Below are 26,790 nucleotides of genomic sequence, written 5' to 3' on the forward strand. Positions count from 1 at the left end.
TGTGACCCAAGCTTTACACTCCTCTGTAACTGACCTGATGCAAGCAGTGATTCACACAAACTGTAGTATAAATGTGCAAGATTAAACCTCAATCCACGAGATTAAAGTGTGTTCTATAATTCGTTTATTTTTTGAGGAATGTTTCAACTGTCTTTGGAAAGTCAATGGGGTACAAAAGTCATTGTACATCATTTTCAAAATATTTTCTGTTCTACAGTCATGTTGTATGGAACAGGGTGACATTTCAGTTTTGGGCGAAATACCCCTTTAAAGTTGTCATATTGCTTCAGAAGAATACAGCAGATAACTCATTTGGACTACTTTATGATACTTTTAATGGTGTGTCTGTCCCCATTCAGTTTCATTCTAATGAAAAGAGCCCCTGGGACAAACTTCTCTTTTTGTGTTCCATGGTAGAAAATAGCACACTTCCCTGTGTATATTCCCTCTAATACGGTATACAGAGATATAGTTCAACATCTGAATATGACTTGCAAATCTCTGGATAATAAACATATTGTGTAATACCACAAAGCCAAAAAAAAAAAAAAAAAAAAAGCAAACATAAAACAGTGTTCACAAATGATTTTACTTTCGTGATAATTAAACCGTTACGCGGGGAAAAAGGTAGGGTGAGGCTTGAGTTGTGTCCATCAGGGATTGATTTGATGGTGAAAAGTGGTCAGTGAACGACATTTAATTATATGGGTGAAGAGGGGTTGGTGATGTCAGCCGAAAAAGAAGCGGTAGAGTAAAGGTCATTGCACACTGAGTCCGAAATTATCGTATACGTTTTTTTCGTATTCGTGATTCGGTGGCTCTGAACTGTCAAAGCACCATTCAAACACCATTCAAACTGCTTGTTACGGATGCGAAAAATGCAGAAAATCGAACCCGTTTCGATTTTTTTTATGACGGACGAAAGTGTGAGGCAGTGTGCAAGCGTGATTGACATAACGTGAGGTCGTATTTATTTTTTAACGTGCGAAAATTTCGGATGCGAATTTCGGACTCAGTGTGCAATGGCCTTAAGAATTACATTTTTGATGAAAGGTTAAAAGTTTTGGAATACCATGCATTAAAAAGTCAATCAATTTTTTATGTTTTTATGTTGTCTTGAAACATGATTAAACTAACTCTTTTAAGGCATGTTTCACAATCCATGCGCATGCATGCAATTGTGAATTCTGGGCTAATACATTGAGCATTTCATTTACATTTTATATCGTCCACTCTAGACATTCTACTCTCTAAGTAATTTTGCCACTACCTCACGTCAACTAACTCTCATTCGAGTATTTGTAGACTGATAGGTTAGTAGAATAAGTTGACGTCTACATGTAAAGTTACTTATAGTCAGTATAATGTCTGTTGGGGAGCATCAAAGTAAAGTGTTAGCAGATATTAAGCAGACAGACTACTTATACTCTAATGTGAGTTAGTTAACATGTTGTTGCAAGTTAATTATAGTTAGTAGAATGTCTAAAGTGGACCTTCAAAATAAAGTGTTACCAGCATTTATTTTACTTACAAAATATAAATTGTATTAGGAGTAAGTGGAAGAGAAATGTTATTTACTTGAGCAAAAATAGTGCTGAATCCCTTCTGTAACTTCTATGAATGATCAGTGAATACTGAAACCTGATAATATGAGCACCAAAATAAATATGGCGTGAAACAGGCCTGAGGCTTCAGCTGTATTAGATTTTCTCAGAAAATACTTTTACATATACAAACCAAGAATATATCTACTTATTTATTGTAGGCTGCAAATGCAATATGACATGATGAAATGATTCAACATCCAGAGAATCAGCCCAACAGCCGTCTTCTCCCCAAGCGTCCACTCCTTCCTGAGTCTAAACCGTGAACTCCACATCTGATCGAGCAACTCCGCTGAGAGCGGTAGGTGGGCTGCATAAGTGTTTTGCTGTGTTCTCATGTTTGTTGCACACAAAAGTGGGAAAAGTAAGAGGAAAATATGAGGTAGAACTAGAAAGAGACCTTGTGCTTCGGTGTGTGGTAGAAAGCTAGGCAAGGTGCTGGATGACTGAACGCTAGAGTTTCTTTTTTTCTTTTCTTTTCTTTGTCATTCCCAGTCTTTTTTCTCTAACTTTAGATTTTCAGCTGCTCTCATGCATTAGTGTCAAACACTGTCTTCAGGCCTATTGTGCTCTGGACAGAAAAAAAAAGAAGAAGCAAAAACTGTTTACAGAAGGAAAACCGCTACCGCTGCCCACAACGTCAGTGACCTCATTGGATTCTCATTAAAAGCAGGTGCTTTATTGAGCATTTTGACTGCTAACAGCACCAGACAGAGGCCGGGAAAATCTCGAAACCTCCAAAGGTGGTTATTGGATAAACAGTTAAACTGGATTTGGTTTAAGGGCAGTGATGTTTACTAAAACGAAACACGTGCTTCTTATCTCACAAGCTTTGAACCATTACACCGCATCCTAACCAGACGTGACACGCTGCCGCGACACGAGATTAAAGGTAATAGAGGAGCTCTTTTCCAAAACGCTATAAATCCATTTCAATAGTTTTCAGGAAAATGACATTATTTACCTAGACCCACACATTTTGTGAATATTCAATTTATCCTGTTAAAATGGTTGTGTGCCTCAGTCTGAACATGTTGAACAATGATTATTAAATCAAACAACAATATTGTTGATGATAAATTCAAAGTTAATTTATTTATTTTTCAAAACGCTATAAATCCATCAATTGTTTCCAAAAAAATTATGGTTTGTCTTGAATACTTTAATTTAATTTAAATTAAACAAGTGCAAATGCATGAAATAAATAAAAGCCCACTATAATAAATAGTTAAATAAAATAAATAGTACAAATAAAATAAATAATTCCAATGACACATTTTAATATTGACCAGCACATAACACTCATACAAATACCAGTCCTTAAATACAACAATGTTAAAAAATTATTTAAATTATTTAGTAATTTAGGCTAATTGTAATTTGGTGCCGAACCTGAAAAAAGTCATGATAGCCTAGTGATGATAACAATATTCAATAAGTTATTTAGTAATACATTCAGAGTCATTTTTAGTAAAGTGTCAAACCTGTAACAAATAGGACCAATTTGTCCACTACATATGCATGAAAAAACGAATTATTAAATAATGATAACGATATTCAATAGGCAAGTCAGTCAGTAATAAATAAATAAAATAAAAATCAAGATAATAAATAAAAATCAGATCGTCCGGTGACAGCCTCTCGGCCTGACAGAAACCTGTGGGAGCAGCTTTGTTGACGTCCCACTGTTGGTATTAACGCGCCTCCCGCGAATCTTCTTTTGTTGTTGTTTTTTGTGATTATCTTTGTCCAGTCTGCGATTTGTAATCTTTAAAGCACTCATTTTGAGGAATTAATGAAATAAACGTCTGTTCAGATCGCCGCCTATTTTGATTGCTTAGAACGCGCCCGAATTCTGATTGGTCGAGAGGATGTATCGCGTTTAGGCTAAAAATAGGTTTGGCGCTTATCGCGTTTTGGAAAGAAACTGCATCTTGCAGTACATTTTAAACCAGGATATATCGCGATTTTGGCATGCCACGTTGATGGAGCAGTGAATAGGTTCAGTACACAGCAAAATGACATGATAAACTCATTTTTTTTAAAATGGCGTTTATCGCGTTTTGGAAAAGAGCTCTTCGTATCTTTTCCATGTTATTCAGTGTTTTGTCATATAACCAGTCAAAACGGCAATACTCAACAAATCAATTTTAGAAATGGTTTTGAAAAATGGTCGGCTGGGACAACAGCACATACAGTAAAGTATGTCAAAGATGATGTCAGGTACTATTTATGTGCTTTATTTAATGTTAAAATGTGCGAGTTTGAATATCATTTTGAGTTTTATAGCAATACTGAAAGCAACAATGGATAATTCACCTCAGATCTAGAAAATAAATTAAAAGGAAACAATCTGTAAACTCAGTGTGAAGAAACAGGTGCACTCAATGACAAAACACTATTTCAGTTACTCAGTAACTTTTAAATAATGTTCATATTGTGTAATAGTTCTGAACTTGATTATGTACTTATCCATGTTGTTGCAAGTGGCGTGTTATTGCAGAGAGACTCCGTCCTCACGCTCTTCAACATTTCAAACAAAGCTAAAATTGTGAAGTATACGTGATATAAATAACTCATTATGGAATCTGAGATTTAACATTTTGGTCTCTAGATCTTTCTAGATCTGTTCTGTTCGTTTTTCATGAGAATTACATTAACATGTTTTGCAGGCACTGCCATTGGAAAAATTAAATTGCCTTTAAAGGGATAGTTGAAAATGAAAACGTTGTCATCAGTTACTCACCCTCATGTTGCCCCAAACCGTTATGAGTTTATTTTCATTTTTGGGTGAACTATCCCTTTAATTGACCTGGTTCTGGAGTCATCAGATCAGTGATTTATCACTTTATTCAGGTCTCCTCATTTTCTCACCTAACAAACTGTGAGCGATTACACATTACTCAGCTGTCTAAAAACCACAGAATGACCCCATTACATGAGGACAAGAGATATAGCATTCAACAAAGCAATTACAGATAGGCTTTTAAGGCACTATGTCATGCGTTTGTTTTTTTTAGCAGCGTGATTGGCTTTCATTTGACGCGCGGCAGTCATTTTTCACCTCTGATGTTTTCGGCGACCTGTGTGTGGAGGTGGAACGCACCACACGGCGACTAAAGGCTATTTATTTCTCACAAATTAAAGAAAACCGGCTCACTAGCAAAAGCAATCAGCCTCCTCGCGGGAAGGAGCGCAACTTGTTTAATTTGACATGTTCATGTAAGAGTAAATCACGTACAAGGCAGCGTGTGTCACTCCGAACAGAAGAGTGTGATTCATGGGGGAGACTTCGTTCCTTTAACAAGATACCAGGATCAACTCTGTCAAAACTTGAAAGCAGTAAAGTGCCTCTGGTGGGAAATGTTAGTGCAGGTACATGAGGCACTTTGGTGGCATGAAAGAATTAACACTTCTGCGGTCTGTGGCTCACAGCTTAAACACACAAGCCTGCGGTGATGACAGAACACTGACTCATCATTCACAGTCCTGCTCCAGTATGTGAGTACATCTGACCACTATCTTCAGGCTGTGAATACAACACTCACAGCTGGGGTCATGTGTTTGCTAACGTGGCAAGAAGGTTTGACAGCTCTTGTGCTCCACAAATGTGAATACTCTGACCACACTGCCGCTCCTCACTATGAAATATTATTGGTTAGGACATTATAAACATCAGATACACAGTATTTCGCAGTAAACACTGGTCTAAACATTCTAATATTCATCACAGTGTAAACACTCATATTGCGTTGGTATCAAACTCATACGAGATTTAGAATTATTTCGATGTTCTTATAGCAAACTACAGTAAATCGCACAAACTTCCGCAGCACATTAAGGATGATCACTGCTGCTTTTAAAATGCTGCACTTTTCAAGGTTTGTTCTGTTTACTTCAATTTGTCCTTATTCTTCAAGAAACATAAGCACATCTTTCATTCAGCTGTCTTTTCTGATTATCGATTGATGACACGGTCAACTAGTGACAGATTCATCTTCACGCAACTCGCTAAATCAAAAGCAATATGCCTGAAGCTTCCGGACGAAATAATATTGACAATGTTTTGTCAATGACAATGCACAACTCTTCCGTTAATAGTTAATACTGCAATAATAAAATTCCCTTCTCAGCTGAATTGAGTCAAACGCACATTATTTATAATTCTCAAGTTCAGGAATCTCAAAACTCCCATTGTGAGATTTTAACTGCGTTATAGTGAAAATACAACAGCTCAAGGCCATGCCACTTCTGTTCAGTATTCTTCATTGTGTAAAGAGAATGCACGAGCATACACACACACACACACTGATAAACTCCTACACTAGACACCCACACACACACTCTTCTCAGAAGACAAACAAACACACAATAGCATAATGCAGGAGTACTTACACACACACACACACACACACACACACACACACACGTTCAGGGAAAGCAAAACAGCCAATTGCAAACGGGCCTTGATACAACCTTGTGAGTTAATTCCAACTCGTGAAATGCTGTCCAATAATTTAATTCCTCTGGACGCTGCACTAAAGGAGAAATTATTTCCTTTTGTCATCAAGTGCATCTGAAAAGTCCAATCTACTGGGCTTCACACTTGGGGCTTGTGTACGAGCTGGCTGCAAACGTTAGTGTGAGAAGTGTACTACAAAGTGAACAACGTGCGCCAACAAGATCACAACATATATGGTGCGCACGATGACACGGAATGTCTGTATATTAAGGCAACTTCAGCATTAGTCTTTTAAACAGAAATCAAGGCAATTTTAATTATTTATTAGATCTGCGAGAAAGCAAAAAACTGCTGTTTGTCAGATTAGCAAGAGAACGCTTACACAGCTCTGGAAAAGGAGTTTAACACATCCTTTAAAAAGGCTCTCTACAGTTTGTCAAGTGAAATTTCATTTATGCTGCGTTTAAGCACACGCGCCGGCTTTAAATGTTATTGCCGTGCAGAATCGTGACTGGTTAGCCGGGCAGATTAAATTGAATTTCATCTCAAGCCGCTGGAAGTAGCTGCGCGAAGCATCTTGCAGGTTTGTCAGCGGACTAAAGCCGGTAAAGACGTGACTCAAAGGTTTCTGCACAGAACAGTCTGCTCTCCGCCGATGTCCTCGGGACAGAGATATAAACAAATGGGTTATCTAACCTCAGCCCAACTGATCTTTAATAATCACAGATACACGTTCACACCCTAGATTATAAAAAGGAAAATATTTCCTCTTTACATAAATCTATATTTATTTATTTTTTTTACAGTTTTTGCCTATTGCTTACACACTTTTTGCAAAATTTGGCTCATTATGTCAAAACTCAAGACATAGCACTTTAGATTAACAACTCACATTTGGGCCAAAATGAAACACTGCAATCAAAACTTACCACTCCTTTCTAAAAATGAAATTCTTCCAACAAAGCAATGCACACAAGCACCATTTGAATTACTCTTTCATATCACCAGCATCACACCAATGGACGTGTGTGTGTGTGTGTGTGTGTGTGTGTGTGTGTGTGTGTGTGTGTGTGTGTGTGTGTGTGTGTGTGTGTGTGTGTGTGTGTGTGAGTGAGTGAGTGAGTGAGTGAGTGAGTGAGTGAGTGAGTGAGTGAGTGAGTGAGTGAGTGAGTGAGTGAGTGAGTGAGTGAGAGAGAGAGAGAGAGAGAATGTAGAATAGAGTTGTAGAACCTGAGGCATAATGTGCTGCTTTTAATTTAAGATCAGTTACACAAACTAGTATTTAGTCTGGATAAGTTCCTGAACTATGGCCTCTGCACTGCATTATAGAGCGGAGAATCCAACCTTACAGTCACAAAAACAAAACAAAACTGTACACTGGATTTGAAAACCTGCAAATGACATTTAGAGCAGTGGCTGCGGAATTAAATGTCCTGGAGACGTGGCTCTCGGCGTTCCAGCAGGATTGACGTGTGTGTGTCCACAGATACCGGAGCTACGCAACACACTGAGAGAACGTCTGAGCTCAAACACTCTCTCACCGCAAGGCTGTTACGTCGTGTACATGTGAGATATGAGAGATAGCTGACATTCATCTGAGACCTGCAGAACACTGACGTGTCTTATTACTGGTGTAAAAGTGAGGTTTGTTCTAGTTATCATTCATAAGAGTTCATCCTGACTCACAGTGTTCACATAGTGTAACATTTTCTCCTCCTCTCTTTCTTTCGCAGACACACTGCAAAAAATTATCAGTATTCTTGTCTTGCTGTTTAGTAAAAATGTCTAAAAATGCTTAAAACACCTTAGAATCATTTACTTAATATAATATAATATAATATAATATAATATAATATAATATAATATAATATAATATAATATAATATAATAAGTTTGGGGTTGGTGTGGTGTTAGGTGAAACAATGTTTATTATGCTTACTGCAATAATTTCATAAAAAAATGCAGTTAAAACAGTGACATTGTGAAATATTATTACAATGTAAAATATCTATTTTCTATTTGAATATATTTTTTAATTGAATGTATTCCTGTGATAAAAAGCTGAATTTCCAGCATTATCAAATTTCAGAAATAATTATAATATGATGATTTGCTGCTCAATAAACATTTATGATTATTATCAATGTTTATGAAATTGTGTAATATTTTTGCAGAAACCACAATGCATGATTCTTTGATAAACTACAAGTATAAATGAAACGCCATGTATTTGAAATGAAAATCGTTTGTAACATTATAAAATGTCTTACTGTCACTTTTGATCAATTTAATGTATCCTTTATGAATAAAAGCGATACTTTGTTTCATAAATAAATACATCTTACTGACCCAAAAAATTTCAAATTCAAATATGAAATCATACAGAACCATGGCACACATCAAACCTGATATTACAATAATACCATAACTGCACTATGATGCCACCACAAAACACTTTGAAATTATATCTCTATATGGTAGTATCAAAGTACCATGAGATTATTATGTGATACATCTCTATACTCAAGATCTGCTTTATTTCTTTAATTTTAAGCATAATAGTTTATTTTAATACTTGATCCTGCGTATTAGACTGCACAGTGATGGTATTCTCTCTCTTTTTCTCTTGTTTATTCCTGCTCTTCTCAGCTGAGAGTCGTGGGCTCAGTTTGATTACTTCTCACCTCTTGCTCTCCCTCTGTCTCCACCTGTCATCCCTCCATCTGTCCTCATCCCTCTGTTCTCACCGCACCCCTCCACACCTCCAGTTAATGGGCTCTTCCAGGTGCAGCTCACCCCCGCGACGCCCGTGGACCGACCCATCTCCACCATTATTTTTACTCCATTCCTCAAGTGCCATGATGGATTATCCTTATAAAGTGATACCTGGACATTTTTAGCTGTACATCTATCTTTCTAAAGCCACATCCCAAATGCATGTGCCTCTCTGTCATCAAAGTGTCTCACATTTCCCATTATTTTCTGCCATGAAATATTATTTCCTCACAATCAGCCTGACTACTCTGCAACAAAATACACGTTAAGCAGGACACAGGACTAATAAGACATTACGGCAGTGAGAGATGCGAGACCGGGAACATATGATGAGAAAATCCACTGTCTACACGCCAAAGCCTCCTAAAGCTGAACATACACACTCACACACACTCACACAGGAGCTGGACATGCTCCAAACACACAAGAGGATGCAATTACCAGGGTGGCAAGAGCTGTGAGCCATGGTGGAAAAGTGAACTGCAAACCATATGGCGGAGCACACATGCACTCGCTTCCAAACAGACATGGATATAAATACAAGTACTTGGAAACTTCAGCTGCACTTCAAAATATCACTGCATTAAATAACAACATATCAAACCATGGAACAGCTTGACACATTTAGTTAAATATTATAATAATAAAAAAATGTGCAACTACAAATCATATCTGAATGATTTCTGAAGGATCATGTGACACTGAAGACTGGAGTAATGATGCTGAAAACCAAGCTTTGATCACAGGAATACATTGCATTTTAAAATAAACTGTAATACTAGCAGTTGCTTTCACTCATCCACATATATATTGAGTGGATATTCAAAATAAGCCATTCACACTATTATATATACATATATAATATTATATATATTGTATTTTAAAGCCAAGGTATTTGCCAACTGATGTCTAGAAACCAAAGCATTGGTTTAATTTGATTATTGCAATCAGATAAACTTGTTTATATGACCCATACCTAATCAGAAACAATCATATACCTAGATACTAATCATAATTATTATTATTATTATTTTTTGTACATGACATATAATTTCCCTTACAGATAAGGGTGAAAACGTGAGATCTATACGCTATGTACATGTACACCTCTCGCTATGAGCAGTGTGTATGTGTGGATTAAGCTCCTCCACACACCTGTGAAGCCGAGATCAGCTTCCTGGGGTTACGGTGAGCCTCTTCAGAAGACACACACTCTCTCAGTGACTTCAACACAGAGTGCTAATGCTAAGATAACTGCTTTAAGTCGCCGCCATGAGTGAGAAGCCACCGCAGAAGAAGAAGAAAGAGAGAAAACGAGGAGTTCGGTGAGTCAGACAAAGCCCAGGGGACGACAGCTTTAACATCACATTGTTTAAAGACACAACGCCTGCTGTCGGTAGGGTTTTTTTTTTTTTTGTTTGGCAGTTGCACAACTAGCTTGGCCTCTGCTCAATCCCCCTGTCATCATTTTGCCATCTATTTATTGGGGTTGATATTATTTCAGAAATACGGTAAAGTGCCAGTGGTGGAACAGAGATGGTTTCACAAACAGCTGAATGATCCGGGGAAAATCCCCCTGGAAGTGTGAAAAAGACATTTAAACAGGAAGGAAAGAGGTTTTCTCTGAGGCAGGTGTGTAGCATGTTGTGAAGTTCTCACCTTCTTGCATCTACAGCACAGACTACAAGAACGGTTTGTCTCCTCTAGCAATGGTTTTCATCAAAACTGAACAATTCCACTGCTAAATGCTCTTCTACTGCACTCGGTTTGACAATAAAAACCCTATTGCTGGCGTTCAACACCCTGAACACACAGTCTAACACTTCAAATATCAGCTCCGATTACACCTAAAAGTGTATATGAAGTTAAACAAAAAATAATCATTCTATCATTATGTACTCACTCTAATGTCAATCCAAATGGATTTTATTCTTACCGACAGAATTTAAATTTTTTAACTGTATTTTAGTTCCACAAAGAACCTTTTTTTTTCTCTGTAGTTCTAAACAATGTGTCCTGCTGTTTGCAAGAACCCAGGAACCAATAATGCTGATCTGAAGAATAAATGCTTTTCTATTGATATTGAAGATAAATATGACCCAGACATTTCTTGAAAGTTCTCTTGAGATTCATGCGCAGAACATAATAAAACATTCTGATTCAATTAAAAAGCCAGTTCCAATAGTCTGTCCAAGCTGAACTGTCTACATATTTTCACACAATGCATATTAATACTGTATTTTATTATTTCTGACTTGAATAATTGAATAACAATTCTTTTCACACTATATCTATGTGTTTATTGTGCATGTACGCTGTTACCATGACAGCAAATACCAATGCATTATCAAGTCCAAACTTGGTGAATAAACTCAATTCTGAAAAAAAAAAAAAACACTTTTGGGGAAGGAAAAGAATACAGCAGTCTGAATGTGTTATCTGTGAGGAAGAGCAGAAGCGCTGTAGAGAATTTGCCTGGAAGAGCGTCCACAGATACTGGTAGAAGTAGAAACCCTCCCTCCGCTGTCTCTGTCGGCGTCCTTCTTTCTCTCCGCTCGATGGAGTGTGCATTTTACACCCCTATTCCTCTGGATCTCATTTTCAAAATGCTCTATCTTCGACAGCATTTGCACACTTCAAAGCAGTTCGGTGCAAGAGCACGATTCCAGAAACACACGTTTCTAAAACAAGCTCATTACCTTTCTAAAGCTTACAGTGATTCATTTCCTGTGGCCATTTTCTGAAAGTGTGTTTCGTCAATTTATTTTACGTCCCGAGGCTGATTCAACTAAAAACTGTGAAATGTAAATAATATACATGTATCACTTGTGAAAAGTATCTTTTAATTGTCTGCACATTTCAATCAAGATGTTGGTTACACTTTATTTCGATGGTCCACTTCAGACATTCTACTAACTATAAGTCAATTTGTAACTACACGTCAACTAATTCTACTAACCTAAACCTAATCTAACAGTCTACCAATACTCAATGAGAGTTAGCTGAGTTAGTTATAGTTAGGAGAATGTCTAAAGTGGACTATCGAAATAACGTTTTTAGCCCAATTTTGTCCAATTATGCAAAACCTGATATAACTTTATTTAAGATACAAAAAATGCTAGCTGGAAAATTAGCCAAAGTAAGACAAAATTATAATTTCCATCACAAAATGTTGTCATTGTCAAATGTTCTTGACTTTTAGAAGATAATGACAAAAAGAGATATGTGTGAGATAAAGAGAGAATGTGTGAATTTCTTTAAAGGGTTTATTTTTACTCAGTTGAAGAAACACCTGATAATCTATGTTGCTGTGGCTCTTTGCTAAGTGTGAAGTCTAAAACAATGCCCTATATTTAAAAGTGCAAACTTGCGCATTACCTTAAACGCGTCTAAATCTGTATAAAAATTAAGAGCCGGTTAATGTGCGGATCTAATTAACTTCAACCTTGACCTTGTTACATTGAGAAATCATTACACCTACTAATGCATCACAATTAATTTCCTAATTTAAATCATGGACTATTTGTCTTTCTAATTTCAAAGGGACTGGAGCTAATATACTCCAAATGAGACACAACATGATTTTCTCTCCTTCTATTTTTTAGCACTGATTGAAGAGAACAGGGATCCACAGACAGTTTTAATCATCTTAATTTCATACTCACCGATTGGAGAGGTCTACCTGAGTTCTGCGTTCAGATTATCTGTAATCAAGAGGCTTTGATGGTTGAGAGCTGTTGTTATTATAATTTCATTCCAAAATAATGGGCGAGCTCCTAATGACAACCATAAACTCAAATAAACGCTGATTGTATTTGAGTGGTTTCGGACGCTAATGCAAAGGATGCGGGTTCAGTCTGAGGGAAGCTGGATGATCATATCCTTAAGCACATTCAGAATCATATTACCATTTTCTTGTGCATGTTAACATGGCCAGAGTGCTCCTAATAAGAGAAAATAACTTAAAACAAAATGGCTGGGGTTAATGCCCTCACTATATATGCCTTCAAATGAATGAAATCATGTACAGCCAGATCTCTGGAATAAAGTCACTGACGAGTTTGTCAATAGCTAAGTTGTGAATTTAACATATGCACGAAATTGGAATATTGCATACAACTTTTGCGAAAAGCAGCATTTTTCAAAAGAAGAAAATCTTCTCTTCTTGGGAAATTGGTCCAAAAAGTTTTTAATTGAGGAAGAAATATAAAAAAAATGAATAAAAAAATAAACAATCAAAGCATCTGCAAGATGACTACATAATAATTTGAAGAGATATCCTTCAAATGAGTAATTTTAGATCAGTTAGAATACAATAGACTGACACTATGAGCTTATATTGTCTAAGCACATTGTCTAATACTCTTTCATCCTACAGCATAAATAATAAATCCTTGAACAACACCAACAGTATCACTTAGATTGCCAGTGGTGCGTTCAAGTCGCACACTCGAAGCACAATGCGTGTGCTAACAATTTCATTTTAATATCAAATTCAGACAGGGCGCTTGGCTGTGCTCAGTAAGTTCGACTCGGTTAGCCACAGTGAGAGCGGATTAGTGCTCTTTCCAGAGAAACCTGGGCTAACATCTGCCACTCTGCCCCCCTGCCAGCTCCTTCCTTATCACACCTCTCAACACTGCACCATGTGCTTACCAACAGGGGGGATCAAATCTACAGGCCTCTTTCATACTGCATAGCAATGAGGCGTCGTTTATTTTAAAACGGCTCGCCGGAATAAAGTAAACAGCAGCTGCTTTTTAAGCAAAGGCCTCGCTAAAACAAAGCTTTTACGACGGAGTTTATGTGCTGCTTCTTCAAATAATGTGGAAGCAACAGCAGACAATAAGAGTCGAGAGATGTGTTCGAGCATTTAGAAGATGCTGCTCCTGACCAGAGCTAGATATAAATTCATGGCTCTCATCATTGCGATCAGCCAGTATAAACCAATGAGGCGTCTACTCTGTGCTGCAATAAAGGCCGCCTTAATGTATGTGGTTAAACAATAACGTTGTCATATGTGTAATTTCATCAGTATATGCTATCAGTGTATGTCCTGCAGTAAAAGGCTCCAACACACACACACACTTTGTGACTTCTCAGCTCATCTCATTGCTCTCTGGAGAACAGAATCTATTAAAGGCCTTTATGTCCCAGAGCCCTCAAACGCTAAAGAACCTGAGAGAAAACACGGCTGCCATATTAACCAACATTACACCAGACATACATTCAAAATCAGGTTAACCATCTGTACAAGGCTCTGAACTACATCACACATGCGCCCGGGTCGTGCACCATATGTTCTCTATACAGTATTTATGAAATGCAGCAGTTGGTTAGAGGCTCAATACTCATGTGGATGTGCAAGTTACCCTTGTGTCAAAGGGAAGATCCCACAGCAACGTCACGGCCACTGCATGCACATTTAATGTTTCCACAGTATACTCTTACCCTGTTATGAGGCTTCAACTTCAGGTAATCAGTCCAGTTTCACCACAAAAGTCATGTTGGTCAACCAACTGTGAGTTTTGATGGTTAAATGCATTGCTATGGTGGTTAATCAACCAACTGACCACCAAAACAGAACAAACTAGTGAAAAGTTAAACAAAATAGTCCACCTTAAACCAGTGGTTTTCTGGTCTTGGCTGGCTACCAAGTTGGTTTCTACTGGTCTGGCTGGTATCGTTTGATTCTGTTAGAGGAGTTTTTATGACTCTTGGCAGTCATATACAAATAATAATAATAATAATAATAATAAATTTGTTCACTGCATCTCTACACATCAAGGTCTACATTTGATCAATGCAGGAACTATATGGGAATCAAGCCACAGACATTTGCATTGCTAGCACAATGCTACTACATATTAGTACTGTTTGAGCTACATGAGTTCAAGTCAGTTGATCAGACTGGGAGACCAGCTGGCAAACCAGCAAACCAGCTATATCAACTCCCAACCAGGCCAAGAATTTAGTTAAACAAATTGAAGCAAGGTAAAACCAGCAAGCCCCCTCAGGCAAGGTTTTTAATGGCAGGTAACCATTATATGGATTTGTGCTGGTCTTAAAGTAGTCTTTGCGGCAACATACTGTATGAAGCTCTTAAGTAAATAATCAGTGGCACCATATTATTCATGCTAATGTGTTGGAGCAGGCCGTAGACTAAGGAATAATTTGATCTTTCTCATGATATGCAACAGAAATTCAAGTTTTCCCTCTACTGCTTGTTTAGCAGCCCAAAGTCATCCATTCACCAACAGTAAACAGCCATTAAGTGTAAACCTCCAGTGTGCAGTTCATATTACTAAATGGATCTGAATGCCACTGGCAGGACATCCCTCCACTAATTTAATAAACAATGGGCTATTGTTGACACGGACTGTCAACATAATGCCTTCAAATGGGGCTTTTGTGCTGCTTGTGACTGGTGGCAGATGGGCAGAATATGATGGCAGAACCTGTCCTGTCGAGTGGGCAGCAGTGGCAGGCGCTGAGCCTGAGGGGCCAATCAAACGGCAGGAAGGGGCCAACATCCTACAGGAGCCCTTGGACATGAGGGCCAAGTGCTTCATTCTGTTCCTGGAAGGACATACAATTTAATGTTTCAGGGTCATATACCTGAAACATTAAATCAAACCAAAAATTATTCAGACACCAGATATCATTTTTGTAAATATTTTTTTACTAGTGGGTGCAGGACACAACAGTCCATTTATGTAAGAGAGGATAGCAAAATTAAGTAAACTGTGACATATTACACCTAAAATGATTGATACAGTGGACTACCAGTAAAATGTATAAAACTTTGGGACCAGAAATGATTCAGACACTTTGACCTGACCATGTTTTTTTTTCTTGAATTACTAATGTGACCTTTTTACAGCACAGACTGAACAAAATTAAGCATAATTGGTTGACCTAAATTGGTATTATCTAATTGTGTAGTTAAATTTAACAGCAGACAGCTATTCAACCGGATTCATTTCTGAGACAGTCTAACAGAAGAATGGCCAAAACCAGTGAAATATCAACTGCTGTGATAACTCTGAGTTCTTGTCATGTTTTCTAAACTATAGCGAATAAACTGTGATAGTGTGAGATATGTTGAAGGTGTCTGAATAAATATTTGCTTTGACTGTGTGTATATATACATATATATATATATACACACACACACACATACTGTACACACATCCCAAAGAGTTGTTGATGCGATCATGAACTGAAGAACAGTTCATATGAGTTCAGAGAGCCAACAGAGCGTGTTTTTACAACCATAAGTCACTGACGCACTGCGCATCCAGATGAATGTTATGTGTTGGTGTGCGTGTGTGTGTGTGTGTGTGTGGATCCAGTGAGCCATATCGGGCTCCGAAGCATGACGAGGGAATTACCCATCTTCTCAAACTCATCAATGATGGATGGTAAAAGTGCTTCCGCTTTCATGCTAGAAAACATAACAATCTCTCCTCTCCGCATTTAGCATCAACACCCTTGGCCCCCCGAGCGCTTGGTCCGCCATCAGAAAGAACCATTGGCCTGGTATGAACACACACACTCACTCACTCACTCACAGTTACAAAGCGACCAGTTCATAGCCCAAAGCCATCACATCCTGACAACCCATGCCTTTCACCTGCACGCTTCCCGCTCCGGCATCAATAAACATCTTCCCTTGTTACTCTTTGACGCTCCCTCTAAATGCTTTGAATCAAGTGTTAAAAGGGTTGAAAACAGCTCACCGACACTATTCACCGCAGAGATGGAAGATTTAAATATAAATGAATGCACAGTCTTTGAAAGCCGCAGCAGATGCCTAACACCTTGCTTTGGTGGGTATCAGAGAAAAACGCACTCTGAACCGCGACTTTCACATACAGCGTCGAGGCTGTTCCTCTGTTCGAGAGATGACACTGCAACAGCATGATTCCCCATAAGAGCTCAAATCATCTCGCACTCTTCCTCGCACGCCCACGCGCTCACAATCACACTTCTGCCTTTGTTTGTTTTCTTTGCGAGCTCGTATGAAATGTTGACAAAGCAGAAGTGCTTGTTTGCGTTTCGTTTTACAAACGGTATCAAGGCCGAGACGCTTCACATCTGGACCGCCGATCAGATGTGGTGAGCACATGTGGGCCGAACAAACATGCGCTAGTATAGTTTGTGAATTGAATACGTCCAAAACTCTGCTTGATTTGTAGGTGTGGGCGGATTTTTCCCATGCACCTTGCTTCGTTTAACAGCAACAAAATGTATCTCAATTACTGTATGAAATGAATATATGAGTGAATTAATAGTGAAACTACTTGCTTTGAGCAGCGGTGACTCCAACTGCTCTTTATTTCACTCTTACCTCTCATTGAGAGAGAATTGTGACCTCGCGAGTAACTTTTTTCCGAGTAGTTCTTTTTGCTTTACTTCACCGCCTCCTCTCACTTCAGCTGCTATCTGTCTGAATCATGAACAGCTCATGAAATCTTTACCTGCTAGAAGCCAAAAATGTGGGAGGGATGATAATAGCATCATACAGATCAGATCAAGTTCATAAACTCGTCAAATAAAATGTGCTCCCACACCTGGTAAACATCCACTAACATACAACACGGTGCTGGTTTACTACAGTAGTTTTCTTAGGGTTTGTTTTTTTGTTTTTTTGTTTTGGATGCATATCTTTCTCACCTTGTCTCTCCTAGCAACATTTATCACCCTTTCAGGCCTAAGAGACAGGTCTAACTTTTATACTTTAAAAAAAAAAAGTATATCTTCTGTGGAAATCTCAGGACCAAAAATGTTCGTCCAATCATTGCACTCGTTCCGTTTCCATACATCGGTGCACCTGCTCGCGCAAACATCACACGCCATCAGTGCGTTCCATAAGGCTGTGTAGAGTTGAAGACAGAAAGTCACCGAGAGCCACAAACAAACAGAAGTCGACTTTTACAGTTTCTCCTGAACCAAACCAATGAGCTTATGTTGCGTTCACGCCATGTCGTAACCGTAAGTACAGGATGGCAACCCGTGACGTTCTACCCGGAGCTGTTCACGTCCTCAGACTCGGATATCTGTGTTTCTATATCAGCACTATCAACACTGAAATTAATCTGCAGCAGTCAGGTGGTATAACTAGAGCTCTAAGTTGTTTACGTTCATTATTATTATAATGTTATGTGCTTTGAGACCATGTGACGTCTCTTGTGACGCTTTACAGACTCTGCTCTGGCTGTGTGTGTGTGTGTCCATGTGTTTTGAAGGAGGTTTTGGAGACGCTCTGAAGAAGGGTGAGATCTTATGCTTTCAAAGCTAGCTTGCTATTGCTAGCCTCTCAGAATTTGCCTACCGTACCTTTAATCGTGATTTAAAAAGTCTGAAGAGAGGAGCTGTAATAATGTCAAATGTGGAAAAATATTGTGTAAAACTTGCTCTAATAGAGCCCAACATCAAGACTTTGAAAAAGGGCATAATAGGTTCCCCTTTAAACCTTAGCTACATAAATGTGCTTTACTGCAGCAGCTTTTTAAGCACAATTTTCTCAAAGCATCAACAAATTAAACTGAAATAATCAAGGCAAAAGGCAGTTGATTGAATCTGATTTGTCTCGTGTAATCAGACCCTGTTGACAATGTGAACAGAAGCTCGGATAGTTTGTGCGACAGTGGCACATCCACGCTGTAGGTGGGATCGCAATGAAATCTTTTTAATTACACAATTAATTATGAACTTGGTAATTAGATTAATTAGTTAATTGCATAAAAGGGCGCTTCCCCTTGCTGTAGTACTGCATAAAATTAAAGTTAAGCACTTGGATGCTGCCAGCTATCCTGAAGAAAAAAAAAGGAAATGCATGAAAAAAATGCATGTGTTGTTAAATGCATGCATATATACAGCATAACAGCTTTTGTGAGTCAGGTGGTCCATTTGACAACAATAAACTGCACATTTCAAAAGCTACGGAAGACATATTTGATATTTCTATGAATATGCATTACACAATATCTATAATATTAAGTAATAATAAACCTGATAATGTCCAGCTAATTACACATTATCATCCAACTTATAACCTGACTACTTACCAAATACATAATCGACTATGAAATATTAATTTGCATTGACATTTCTGTATTATGTGAAAATAAATAGTGATATATGAGCTATTAAACTATTAGCATTTAACATTATTATTTCAAAAATATTTGACCCTGAAGGCTGTGATGTTTGACGCATGTTGGAGTCTCAGACGGGCCGAGTGTTATTATTTCAACATGAACAATACCTCTCTAGACTACAAAACTCTACCACACCCACCATTCTCTTTTTGCCACATTAAATGGAAATTCATCAGTCAAACAGTCATAATCTCTCTCCTTCCTGCGATCACTCATTCATCTCACTCCTGGCCCGCTGTCAGCACTACCAGTCATGCACAGCAAACATGGCATCCTGCCAACGTGGCGTAATTAATTTCAGTATTTCCACAAAGGCAAATGATTGACAGAGTCGTATTTGCCTTGAATCCTCATTACTCCACAAATGTGCATTCTTTCCCGGACACCTCCCCTTTTCCTGTCCTCCTTGATATGTATGGGTTCTTCATCTTTTCCACACTCCTCTTTGAGGACAGTATCGCCTGTCACCGTGTGAATATTCTCCCACAGAGGGAGTGTGAACACGCTTAGCTTCCATGACTCAGTGCTCCGGTTCTTATTCAATTATTTACGTGTTGTTATTGATTCTGTTTAGAAACACAATGGGAAAGATGGAGACCCAACAGCTGCTCTTAACGCAACACTGTACCGGTATTGCTTACTGTACATAAATAGCAATATGTTCATGAATCCAAACATTGAAAGTATTATAAAATAAAATAAAATAATGTCATATGCTAAGTAACTTATTAAATGAATCAGAACAATACATCAACAGAAAACCTCCAAAATAAAGATCATTTAAGAGGTTATTGCAATAAAAAAACAATTTAATTCAGAATTTGTTTTATTATTATTATTATTTATTTTTTTAAGTATTTTTTTTATAAAAAAGGGAAAATTTAATTATTATTTAAGAAAATAATTAAATAAATAAATAAAATAAATAATAACAATGATAATATTTATTATTATTATTATTATGAACTGCCTAAGCCAAATATTACATGCAAAATTCTGTTTTATACATAAAATATTTTTTTATAAAATGTAAAAATAAAAAGAATAATAAAACAATAAAAATAAAAATGTATTTATGAAAATGTATTTATATTGCCATATAAACTATGCACAATTATATAGTTAGATGTTTTGCTAAAGTCTGTCACAAGAGAATATATGCAAATAATATGCAAAAATCAGTTTTGTACATGCATAAAATAAATGAATTCATAATATTCATTATTAATATTATTATTAATCTGCATAAGTCAAACATTATATGCAAATGTCAGGTTTATACACACATAAAATAAAAAATAAAATATGCACCCACATTATTCCGCCCATTATTCTGTGACATCAGATCATTTTGTTCTACTTTTATCTATCCTTGTATCATTTAAAAATGGTTTGCATTTTATCAGCTCGTTTTACGTCAGGTTCCCACCGAAGCTCGTCTTCATATGGCCCGCTGCTGTGAGGACGGCGGTTCACGAACTGCACTCCGTTCCATCCTGTAGTCTTCAAAAACGGTTACAACACGACACATCTTTCCGTTCGACTCCACCATTAACTTCACTGCGAACGGAAGCTGTGCTCCTGAATAATATGAGAGGATGTTCGCTCTCATGGGGTCTTGTAGCACACAAACCGTACATGTTTTATTTAAAGCCACTTTATAAAACCAAACTCTCAAGAATAGGAGCAGATCTAAAAGAAAAGAATGAAGAGGTACGACGATTTGCAATCCATTTATTCTAGTAAACGGACTTGCTAGAAGAAAAGTTTGCTTTGGATGCGTTTTGAACCAATTCCAATGCAACAAACAGCATAATGCCAGCCACAAATCAGTTATCTGTGCTTTAACATTGAAATATACTGTAAGGTTTAATTAATGGGGTCTTCTGCAACACAGGCTTCACTAAAGATACCGATCGTTTACCCAGGAACCCCCTAAAAGAGAATACCACTTCAGACGATTGAATCTTTAATGATCTGAACTGAACTATAAACCCAAAGCATTGAATCATGCATCAATAAATAAACAGCTATGGTTTATTGTATGTGCGCCTTGTGTATTTAAACAGCCACCACCATCTCAACCACCAATTATAACCCAGAGTTATTAGATTACAAATGAAACTGTACATCTGCAGTGCAGCCGCCTGAGAATGAATGTAGGTAATTATTCCGCGGGACGTTGAAATTGCAAAGCATTTAAAATGCTTTTGCAAATGCCCATAAGATTAGAATTAGCCTTTCGAGCTTTTAAATTACACATATAAAGTCATGTCAGAGAATCTTACGCACACTTGCATCTTGATAAACACGTTCTTTTTTAAATGTCAGAATAAAGTAGCGGCGCATGCAAGGCTGACCTACAATTAGCACCCGCTAGCTTAATACCTTTTGATTGAAAGCATAAAAATAATTAGTCAATCTGCATAATTGCTAATTAGATACTAATGCATATGTACTCGCAATTAACAACAGCTGCACGGAAAAGAAAGGTAGAATAAATTCACTTCGGAATGCCAAAGCAAGTATAAGGCACATATTGGTTGACAAACACAACCGCTCCAGCTTGTACATTAGCTCGCAGTCGCTTTCTTACAAACGCATCACGTTGTTTTTCAAACCCTCGAATTGCAGAGCTTAACCATATCCCGTAATTATCATCTCAGAGGGTTGCTTTTGTTCGCATGTTTTTTGTGGCGAAGGAAATCAGCTTTCTGAAGCCTACACATGTCGGGATCTCCCGCCGAGTCCAAATGGAACCCACTCGGGTACACGTTTCCCTGTGTTCTGAAGTTGTTGCCAGGAATTGACGTTGACAGTCCTGTCAACAGCGTTCAAAAACCCAAAGCTCGTGGTTCTACGTGACGACTGCGAGAGCTAACAAACAACTTTAATGCTCGAGCAGCGGTAAACACCGAAGAAAAGGAAAGGAGAGAAATGCTCGCAACTTTTGGAGATTAATTCCATCTGCGCAGCAACCTGCAGCCCTCGGTTCCCCTGTGGATGGTGCAGATCATCAGAAGTTGACAAATTAATCCTCACAGCCAGTTTTTACAGAAGACTGCTCCCTGAACTCGCCGAGCATGCAGGCATAGAGAGATTTGTGCGCGGCACACAATGGCTCCACACACTGGAAATCAGCGCTCCATGGCATCTGAGCGCAGAAGACCCACAGAGCCGTCGTTCCTGCTATTGTTAACTGCGCTTCAGAGAGAGCATTGTGTGACATTTCTGGATTTAGGTAGATGTAAAGCTCAAGTTTTCACATAATCTGTGACCTTGAATACCGCCCTGTATATTATTACACGGCTCTCAGAAATACTGGATTCTAATTGGTTAATCGCCGCATTCTGTGTCCTACATTTGTGTAATGACTCTAAACTGTATAACTGAACTTTTGATTTCCTTCATTTCCCTATTTAAAAGTGTGGGGTCAGTAAGAGGTTTTTGTATGTTTTTTGAAAGAAGTATTGTATTTCTATAAAAAAAATAAACCCGTAATATTGTGAAATATTAATACAACTTTTTTATTGTCATGTATTTTAAATTGTAATTTATCCTTGTGATCAAAGCTGAATTTTCAGCATCATTACTCCAGTCTTCAGTGTCACATGATCCTTCCGAAATCTTTCTAATATGATGATTTGCTGCTTAAGAATTTTTATTTTATTTTTATCAATGCTTAAAACAGTTGTGCTGCTTCATATTTTTGTGGAAACTGTGATTTTTTTTCTTTTTCTTTTTCTTTGATGAATAGAAAGTTAAAATCAATTTTACTCTCCTTTTATTTCATTTAATGTCTTTGCTGAATACACTTAAAAAAAAAAATATATATATATATATATATATATCTTACCAACCCCAAACTCTTTTATAGCCACAAACTCTTTAATTTTTTTATACTGTAGAAACTGTATATTCTATTCCATAACCCTAAACCTACCCATCACAGAAACATTCTGCATTTTTTTACATAAAAAAAAAAAAAAAAAAACTTCAATAAGCTGTTTTCCTCATGGGGACTGAAAAAATGTCCACACAAGGACAAGGATTTTGGATATTGCCAATTTTGTGGGCAGGTTTTGTCCCCATAGTGTAGGGTTTACCAGGCCACACACACACACACACACACACACACACTTCAAAGAGAAGCCAGTTCTCAAGTTGAGTAACAAACTTTTTTTGCTGCACTGCAGTGCTCTCACAGTCTGTGCAGCAGGAGTCTAGATAAACTTTATGATATGCTTAATTAATGAAACTGGTGTGTGTACGAACATCTCAGACTTTTATCAATGCACACCAATCCATACTGAGGCCAATGAGCAAGGCTTGATATCACAGACCGATGTGAGCAGACTTCATGCGCTCAAGGTTCATTTCTCATCCAGAAACAAGCTGTCCATCTTTCAGCCAGTTTGTCTAAAATCCCTAATCTTTATATTTTGACTTTGGCAGGAACATCCATCCCAGCTGTCTATACACCTTTCAATGAAATCTTTACATTTGATTTGGAAGTTGCAAATGCAGAGTTTTATATTCCCTGTGCCACTGAAATCTCTGACGTAAAAGAAACTGGATTTGTTCATCTCATCTCTTACTGACCTCTAATTGATGTTGCCATCCGAGCCTAGTGATGCTCCCGATATAGCCCCTGTGTGTGTCCAATATTTGATTATGCGCCGGTCTCCATGGCACCACGGCCATTTGTGTGCTAATTAATTACCAGGCTTAAGAGCTTGTAGATAATTGGTGTGTACACCACCATCAATTCCATTAAAAAGAGCAATTATCACCTACCTTATGCAAATGATAGTTTCTGAGCCCCCCCACCCCTCCTCAAATTAAAAGGAGACACTTGAGTCTTGCCACTCTGCACTAGATCACACTTTCAATAATCATATTAATAGCAAGAAAAGATGTGGAGTCTCACATGTGTGTCGATTATAATGGATCTTTAGAGACCAATAAAGGGTGCATGCAAAATCCTTCTGCAAAAAAAAACTGTACAGACTCTTCTTAGTGCACTATACAGTACAGAAACGTGTTCAAGTGAATCGTACGGCGCAGACGCACACGTGTTAACTATCTGTGACCTTGGGCGACACAGGTGCTGGAGCAGATCTATGGCTCTCTGTGATGGGAAAAGTAGGTCACGGAGTTCTATCGCTGGAAATATAAAAAACTGAACATCTTTGCCGCATGAGACCCCAACAGGGAAATCATGGCTAAATAAATCAAGTGTGCGCCGAGAACGATAGAGCTACACACTCTCAGCCCAGAGAGACGTGACTGACCATTAGCGTATAAATACACATACTTCCATCACGGCTCTCACGCAGGAAGTGACCTCAAAGCCTACGGTGACATATTAAGGACAAAGATGTTTTCTTTTGACTGACCTTTCCTAGTTTTTTTCAAGGTGAGAATTAGGGTTCTTGTGGTTGATATTGCTTAGATGAGCAATGCTACAAACACTGATTCAACTGTCTTTCTTTCACACATGCACACACTACTGCTTTTATTTCTTTTCTGTAATTGTCAGTTGTTTTGCATTAATCTCAATCACAGATTTTGAGCATTATTCAGGCCATTTTCCACCCCAAAATCAAAAGAAACAAGAACTTATATTTTGCTGAAAGAATATATTTATTAAACTATTTTAGCTAAGATTTCTTGTTGTATTATGATATTATTTTTAGGAAAATTTAGTACTTCCAAAAAAAAAAATCTGATAACCACAATGCAAAAAATATTCAAATGAAAGATATTTAAATTGCAAAGTGTTTTTTATATTATGGTAGCATTTATTATTTTATTTATCATTTAATTTTAAAATAAACATTTATATGAGAGTATTCAATCATTATTTTACTCTATTAGAATGTGATAATTTTGTGCCACAAAAATAATGTAACAAATACACACACAAAAAAAATCTAAATATTTCCCTTATGATTTTGGGGTAAAATATGACCTGGAAATGTGAGATTCACCCATTTATACCGTCTATAAAACAACGTCTACTAGTAGAATCATACAAACCAGACTCATGTTGCCATCTAAACATTTGCCATCTAAAAGTCCTAAGCAGACACAAGAAGTGCAAGACTTCCTGTCAGTCGCTTGCTTTCCACTTCCTGCCTCCATCTATAGTGAATCCCACTGATCAGCATACATTAAACAACACATTTATTCTGATTAATCTGCATTATGTCACGATGCACAGTATCAGAGTTCAGTGTGTAAAGCAAAACACAGTACAATAAACTTTACCATGAAAGCTTATTTACAGCATTACACATTACTTCTGAAACTCTTAATGCGCACTTCTGCACAAATATGCATAATTATGCAATTTTGCCTCTACCCATCTCTTATTTATTACAGCTATATTCACTTGTGCAAACTTCATTCGGTGTATCGTGAGAGCACTATTTACATGGGGAACTGTTAATGCAGGACATTAAATCGTTGCACATATTGAATGGGAAGGCGAATAATGAAAAGTATCATCTGCGATGTTCATCTTCTGCCTGAGCTCCTCCTGCTGGTTCAGCAGTCCGCACACACTCACCAGAGTTGGGGTCTGAGTTTCCGTCTGCCTCGGTCCTCTTGTCCGGAGACGTCTGCTCGTAGAAGTCGTCCTGCGCCTGCACCAGAGGGAGAGGGTGTGAGAGGAGCGGGACACTGCCCACGGGCTCATGGTCCCCCAGCCCACTGTCACTGCAGCTTTCCTGAGACCCGTCCGGCAGGTGAAACGTGACGCGCCGCTGAGACTAAACACCAGAGAGCAGAGAGACAGAGACACGCGTTAATGCTCGTCTCAGTGTTTCTCAGTCAACCAGCCACTTTCAGCGGATTGATAGTTAATTGCAAATTGAATGGGTATTTGTTCACTTTTATAGAAATGAACAAATAGGGTGTTTTGGATTTTGTTTGGTCAAAATTGTCCCTGAGCACAGCAAACACAAGTCACGTTTCACATTACGAAGCTCTCTTCACTACAGAGCATGCGTGTGATATCATGCACACAGTGATGAGCTCTGAATGCAGCGCCAAGCGCTAATGGTATGATGTGTTAATCACTAATATAAATGACAGTCTTATGACATAACAGCATTTAATGTGTGTGAAAAGATGAGCAATTGTACTATATTTAGAGAGAGAGAGAGAGAGAGAGAGAGAGAGAGAGAGAGAGAGAGAGAGAGAGAGAGAGAGAGAGAGATAGAGAGATAGAAGGAGAGATAAAGTGTATACTGTTCAAAAGTTTACGATTATAAGTCTCATTTGCTTGCAAAGGATGAATTTATTTGATAACACCATAACAAATTATATTTTTTTAGATATTTGCCAAAGAAACATTTTCATTTAGTTTAACTTGAAGTACTAAAACAACTAAAACCTAAAGATGAAATAAAAATTAAAAACTATACATGTATATTTAAATATGTATAATAATGACAAAGCACACAAAAAAAAAAACGTTTAAAACTAAAACGAATTCAAATTGTTAATATAAACCATAATAGTATTTCAATTGTACTAAAATAATACTGATATAACAGTTATTAAATTATTGTCATTTGTGAGTCGCTTTGGATAAAATCATTAAAAAAAAGCATGCTAAATGACAATATTTATTTCTTCAACAAATTATTGATTATTATTTTCAACATTATAATTTTCAGTGCTAAAATATATTATCTATATTACTATTTTACTTTATTATTAGTAGTATTACAATTTAAAATAATTACTTTCTATTAGAATATATTGTAAAAAT

At 37.5% G+C, this 26,790-nt stretch overlaps 1 protein-coding gene across 5 annotated transcripts in view; it reads right to left on the reverse strand.

The window, feature by feature from the left end:
• pcdh9 (protocadherin 9) overlaps positions 1-26,790 on the reverse strand; it is a 243,264-nt gene that overhangs the window by 54,763 nt on the left and 161,711 nt on the right. For 2 of the 5 annotated variants that reach the window (XM_079628555.1, XM_079628554.1), the window contains one exon: positions 25,582-25,783. The exons of 2 other annotated variants lie outside the window; for them this stretch is intronic. In XM_079628555.1, the coding sequence (XP_079484681.1) occupies positions 25,582-25,783 (202 nt within the window). The remainder of the gene's footprint in view (positions 1-25,581; positions 25,784-26,790) is intronic. One more of the 5 variants, XM_079628556.1, reaches the window with a different exon arrangement.

This window comes from Phoxinus phoxinus (genome assembly GCF_949152265.1).
Source record: "Phoxinus phoxinus genome assembly, chromosome: 11".
Lineage (NCBI taxonomy): Eukaryota > Metazoa > Chordata > Actinopteri > Cypriniformes > Leuciscidae > Phoxinus > Phoxinus phoxinus.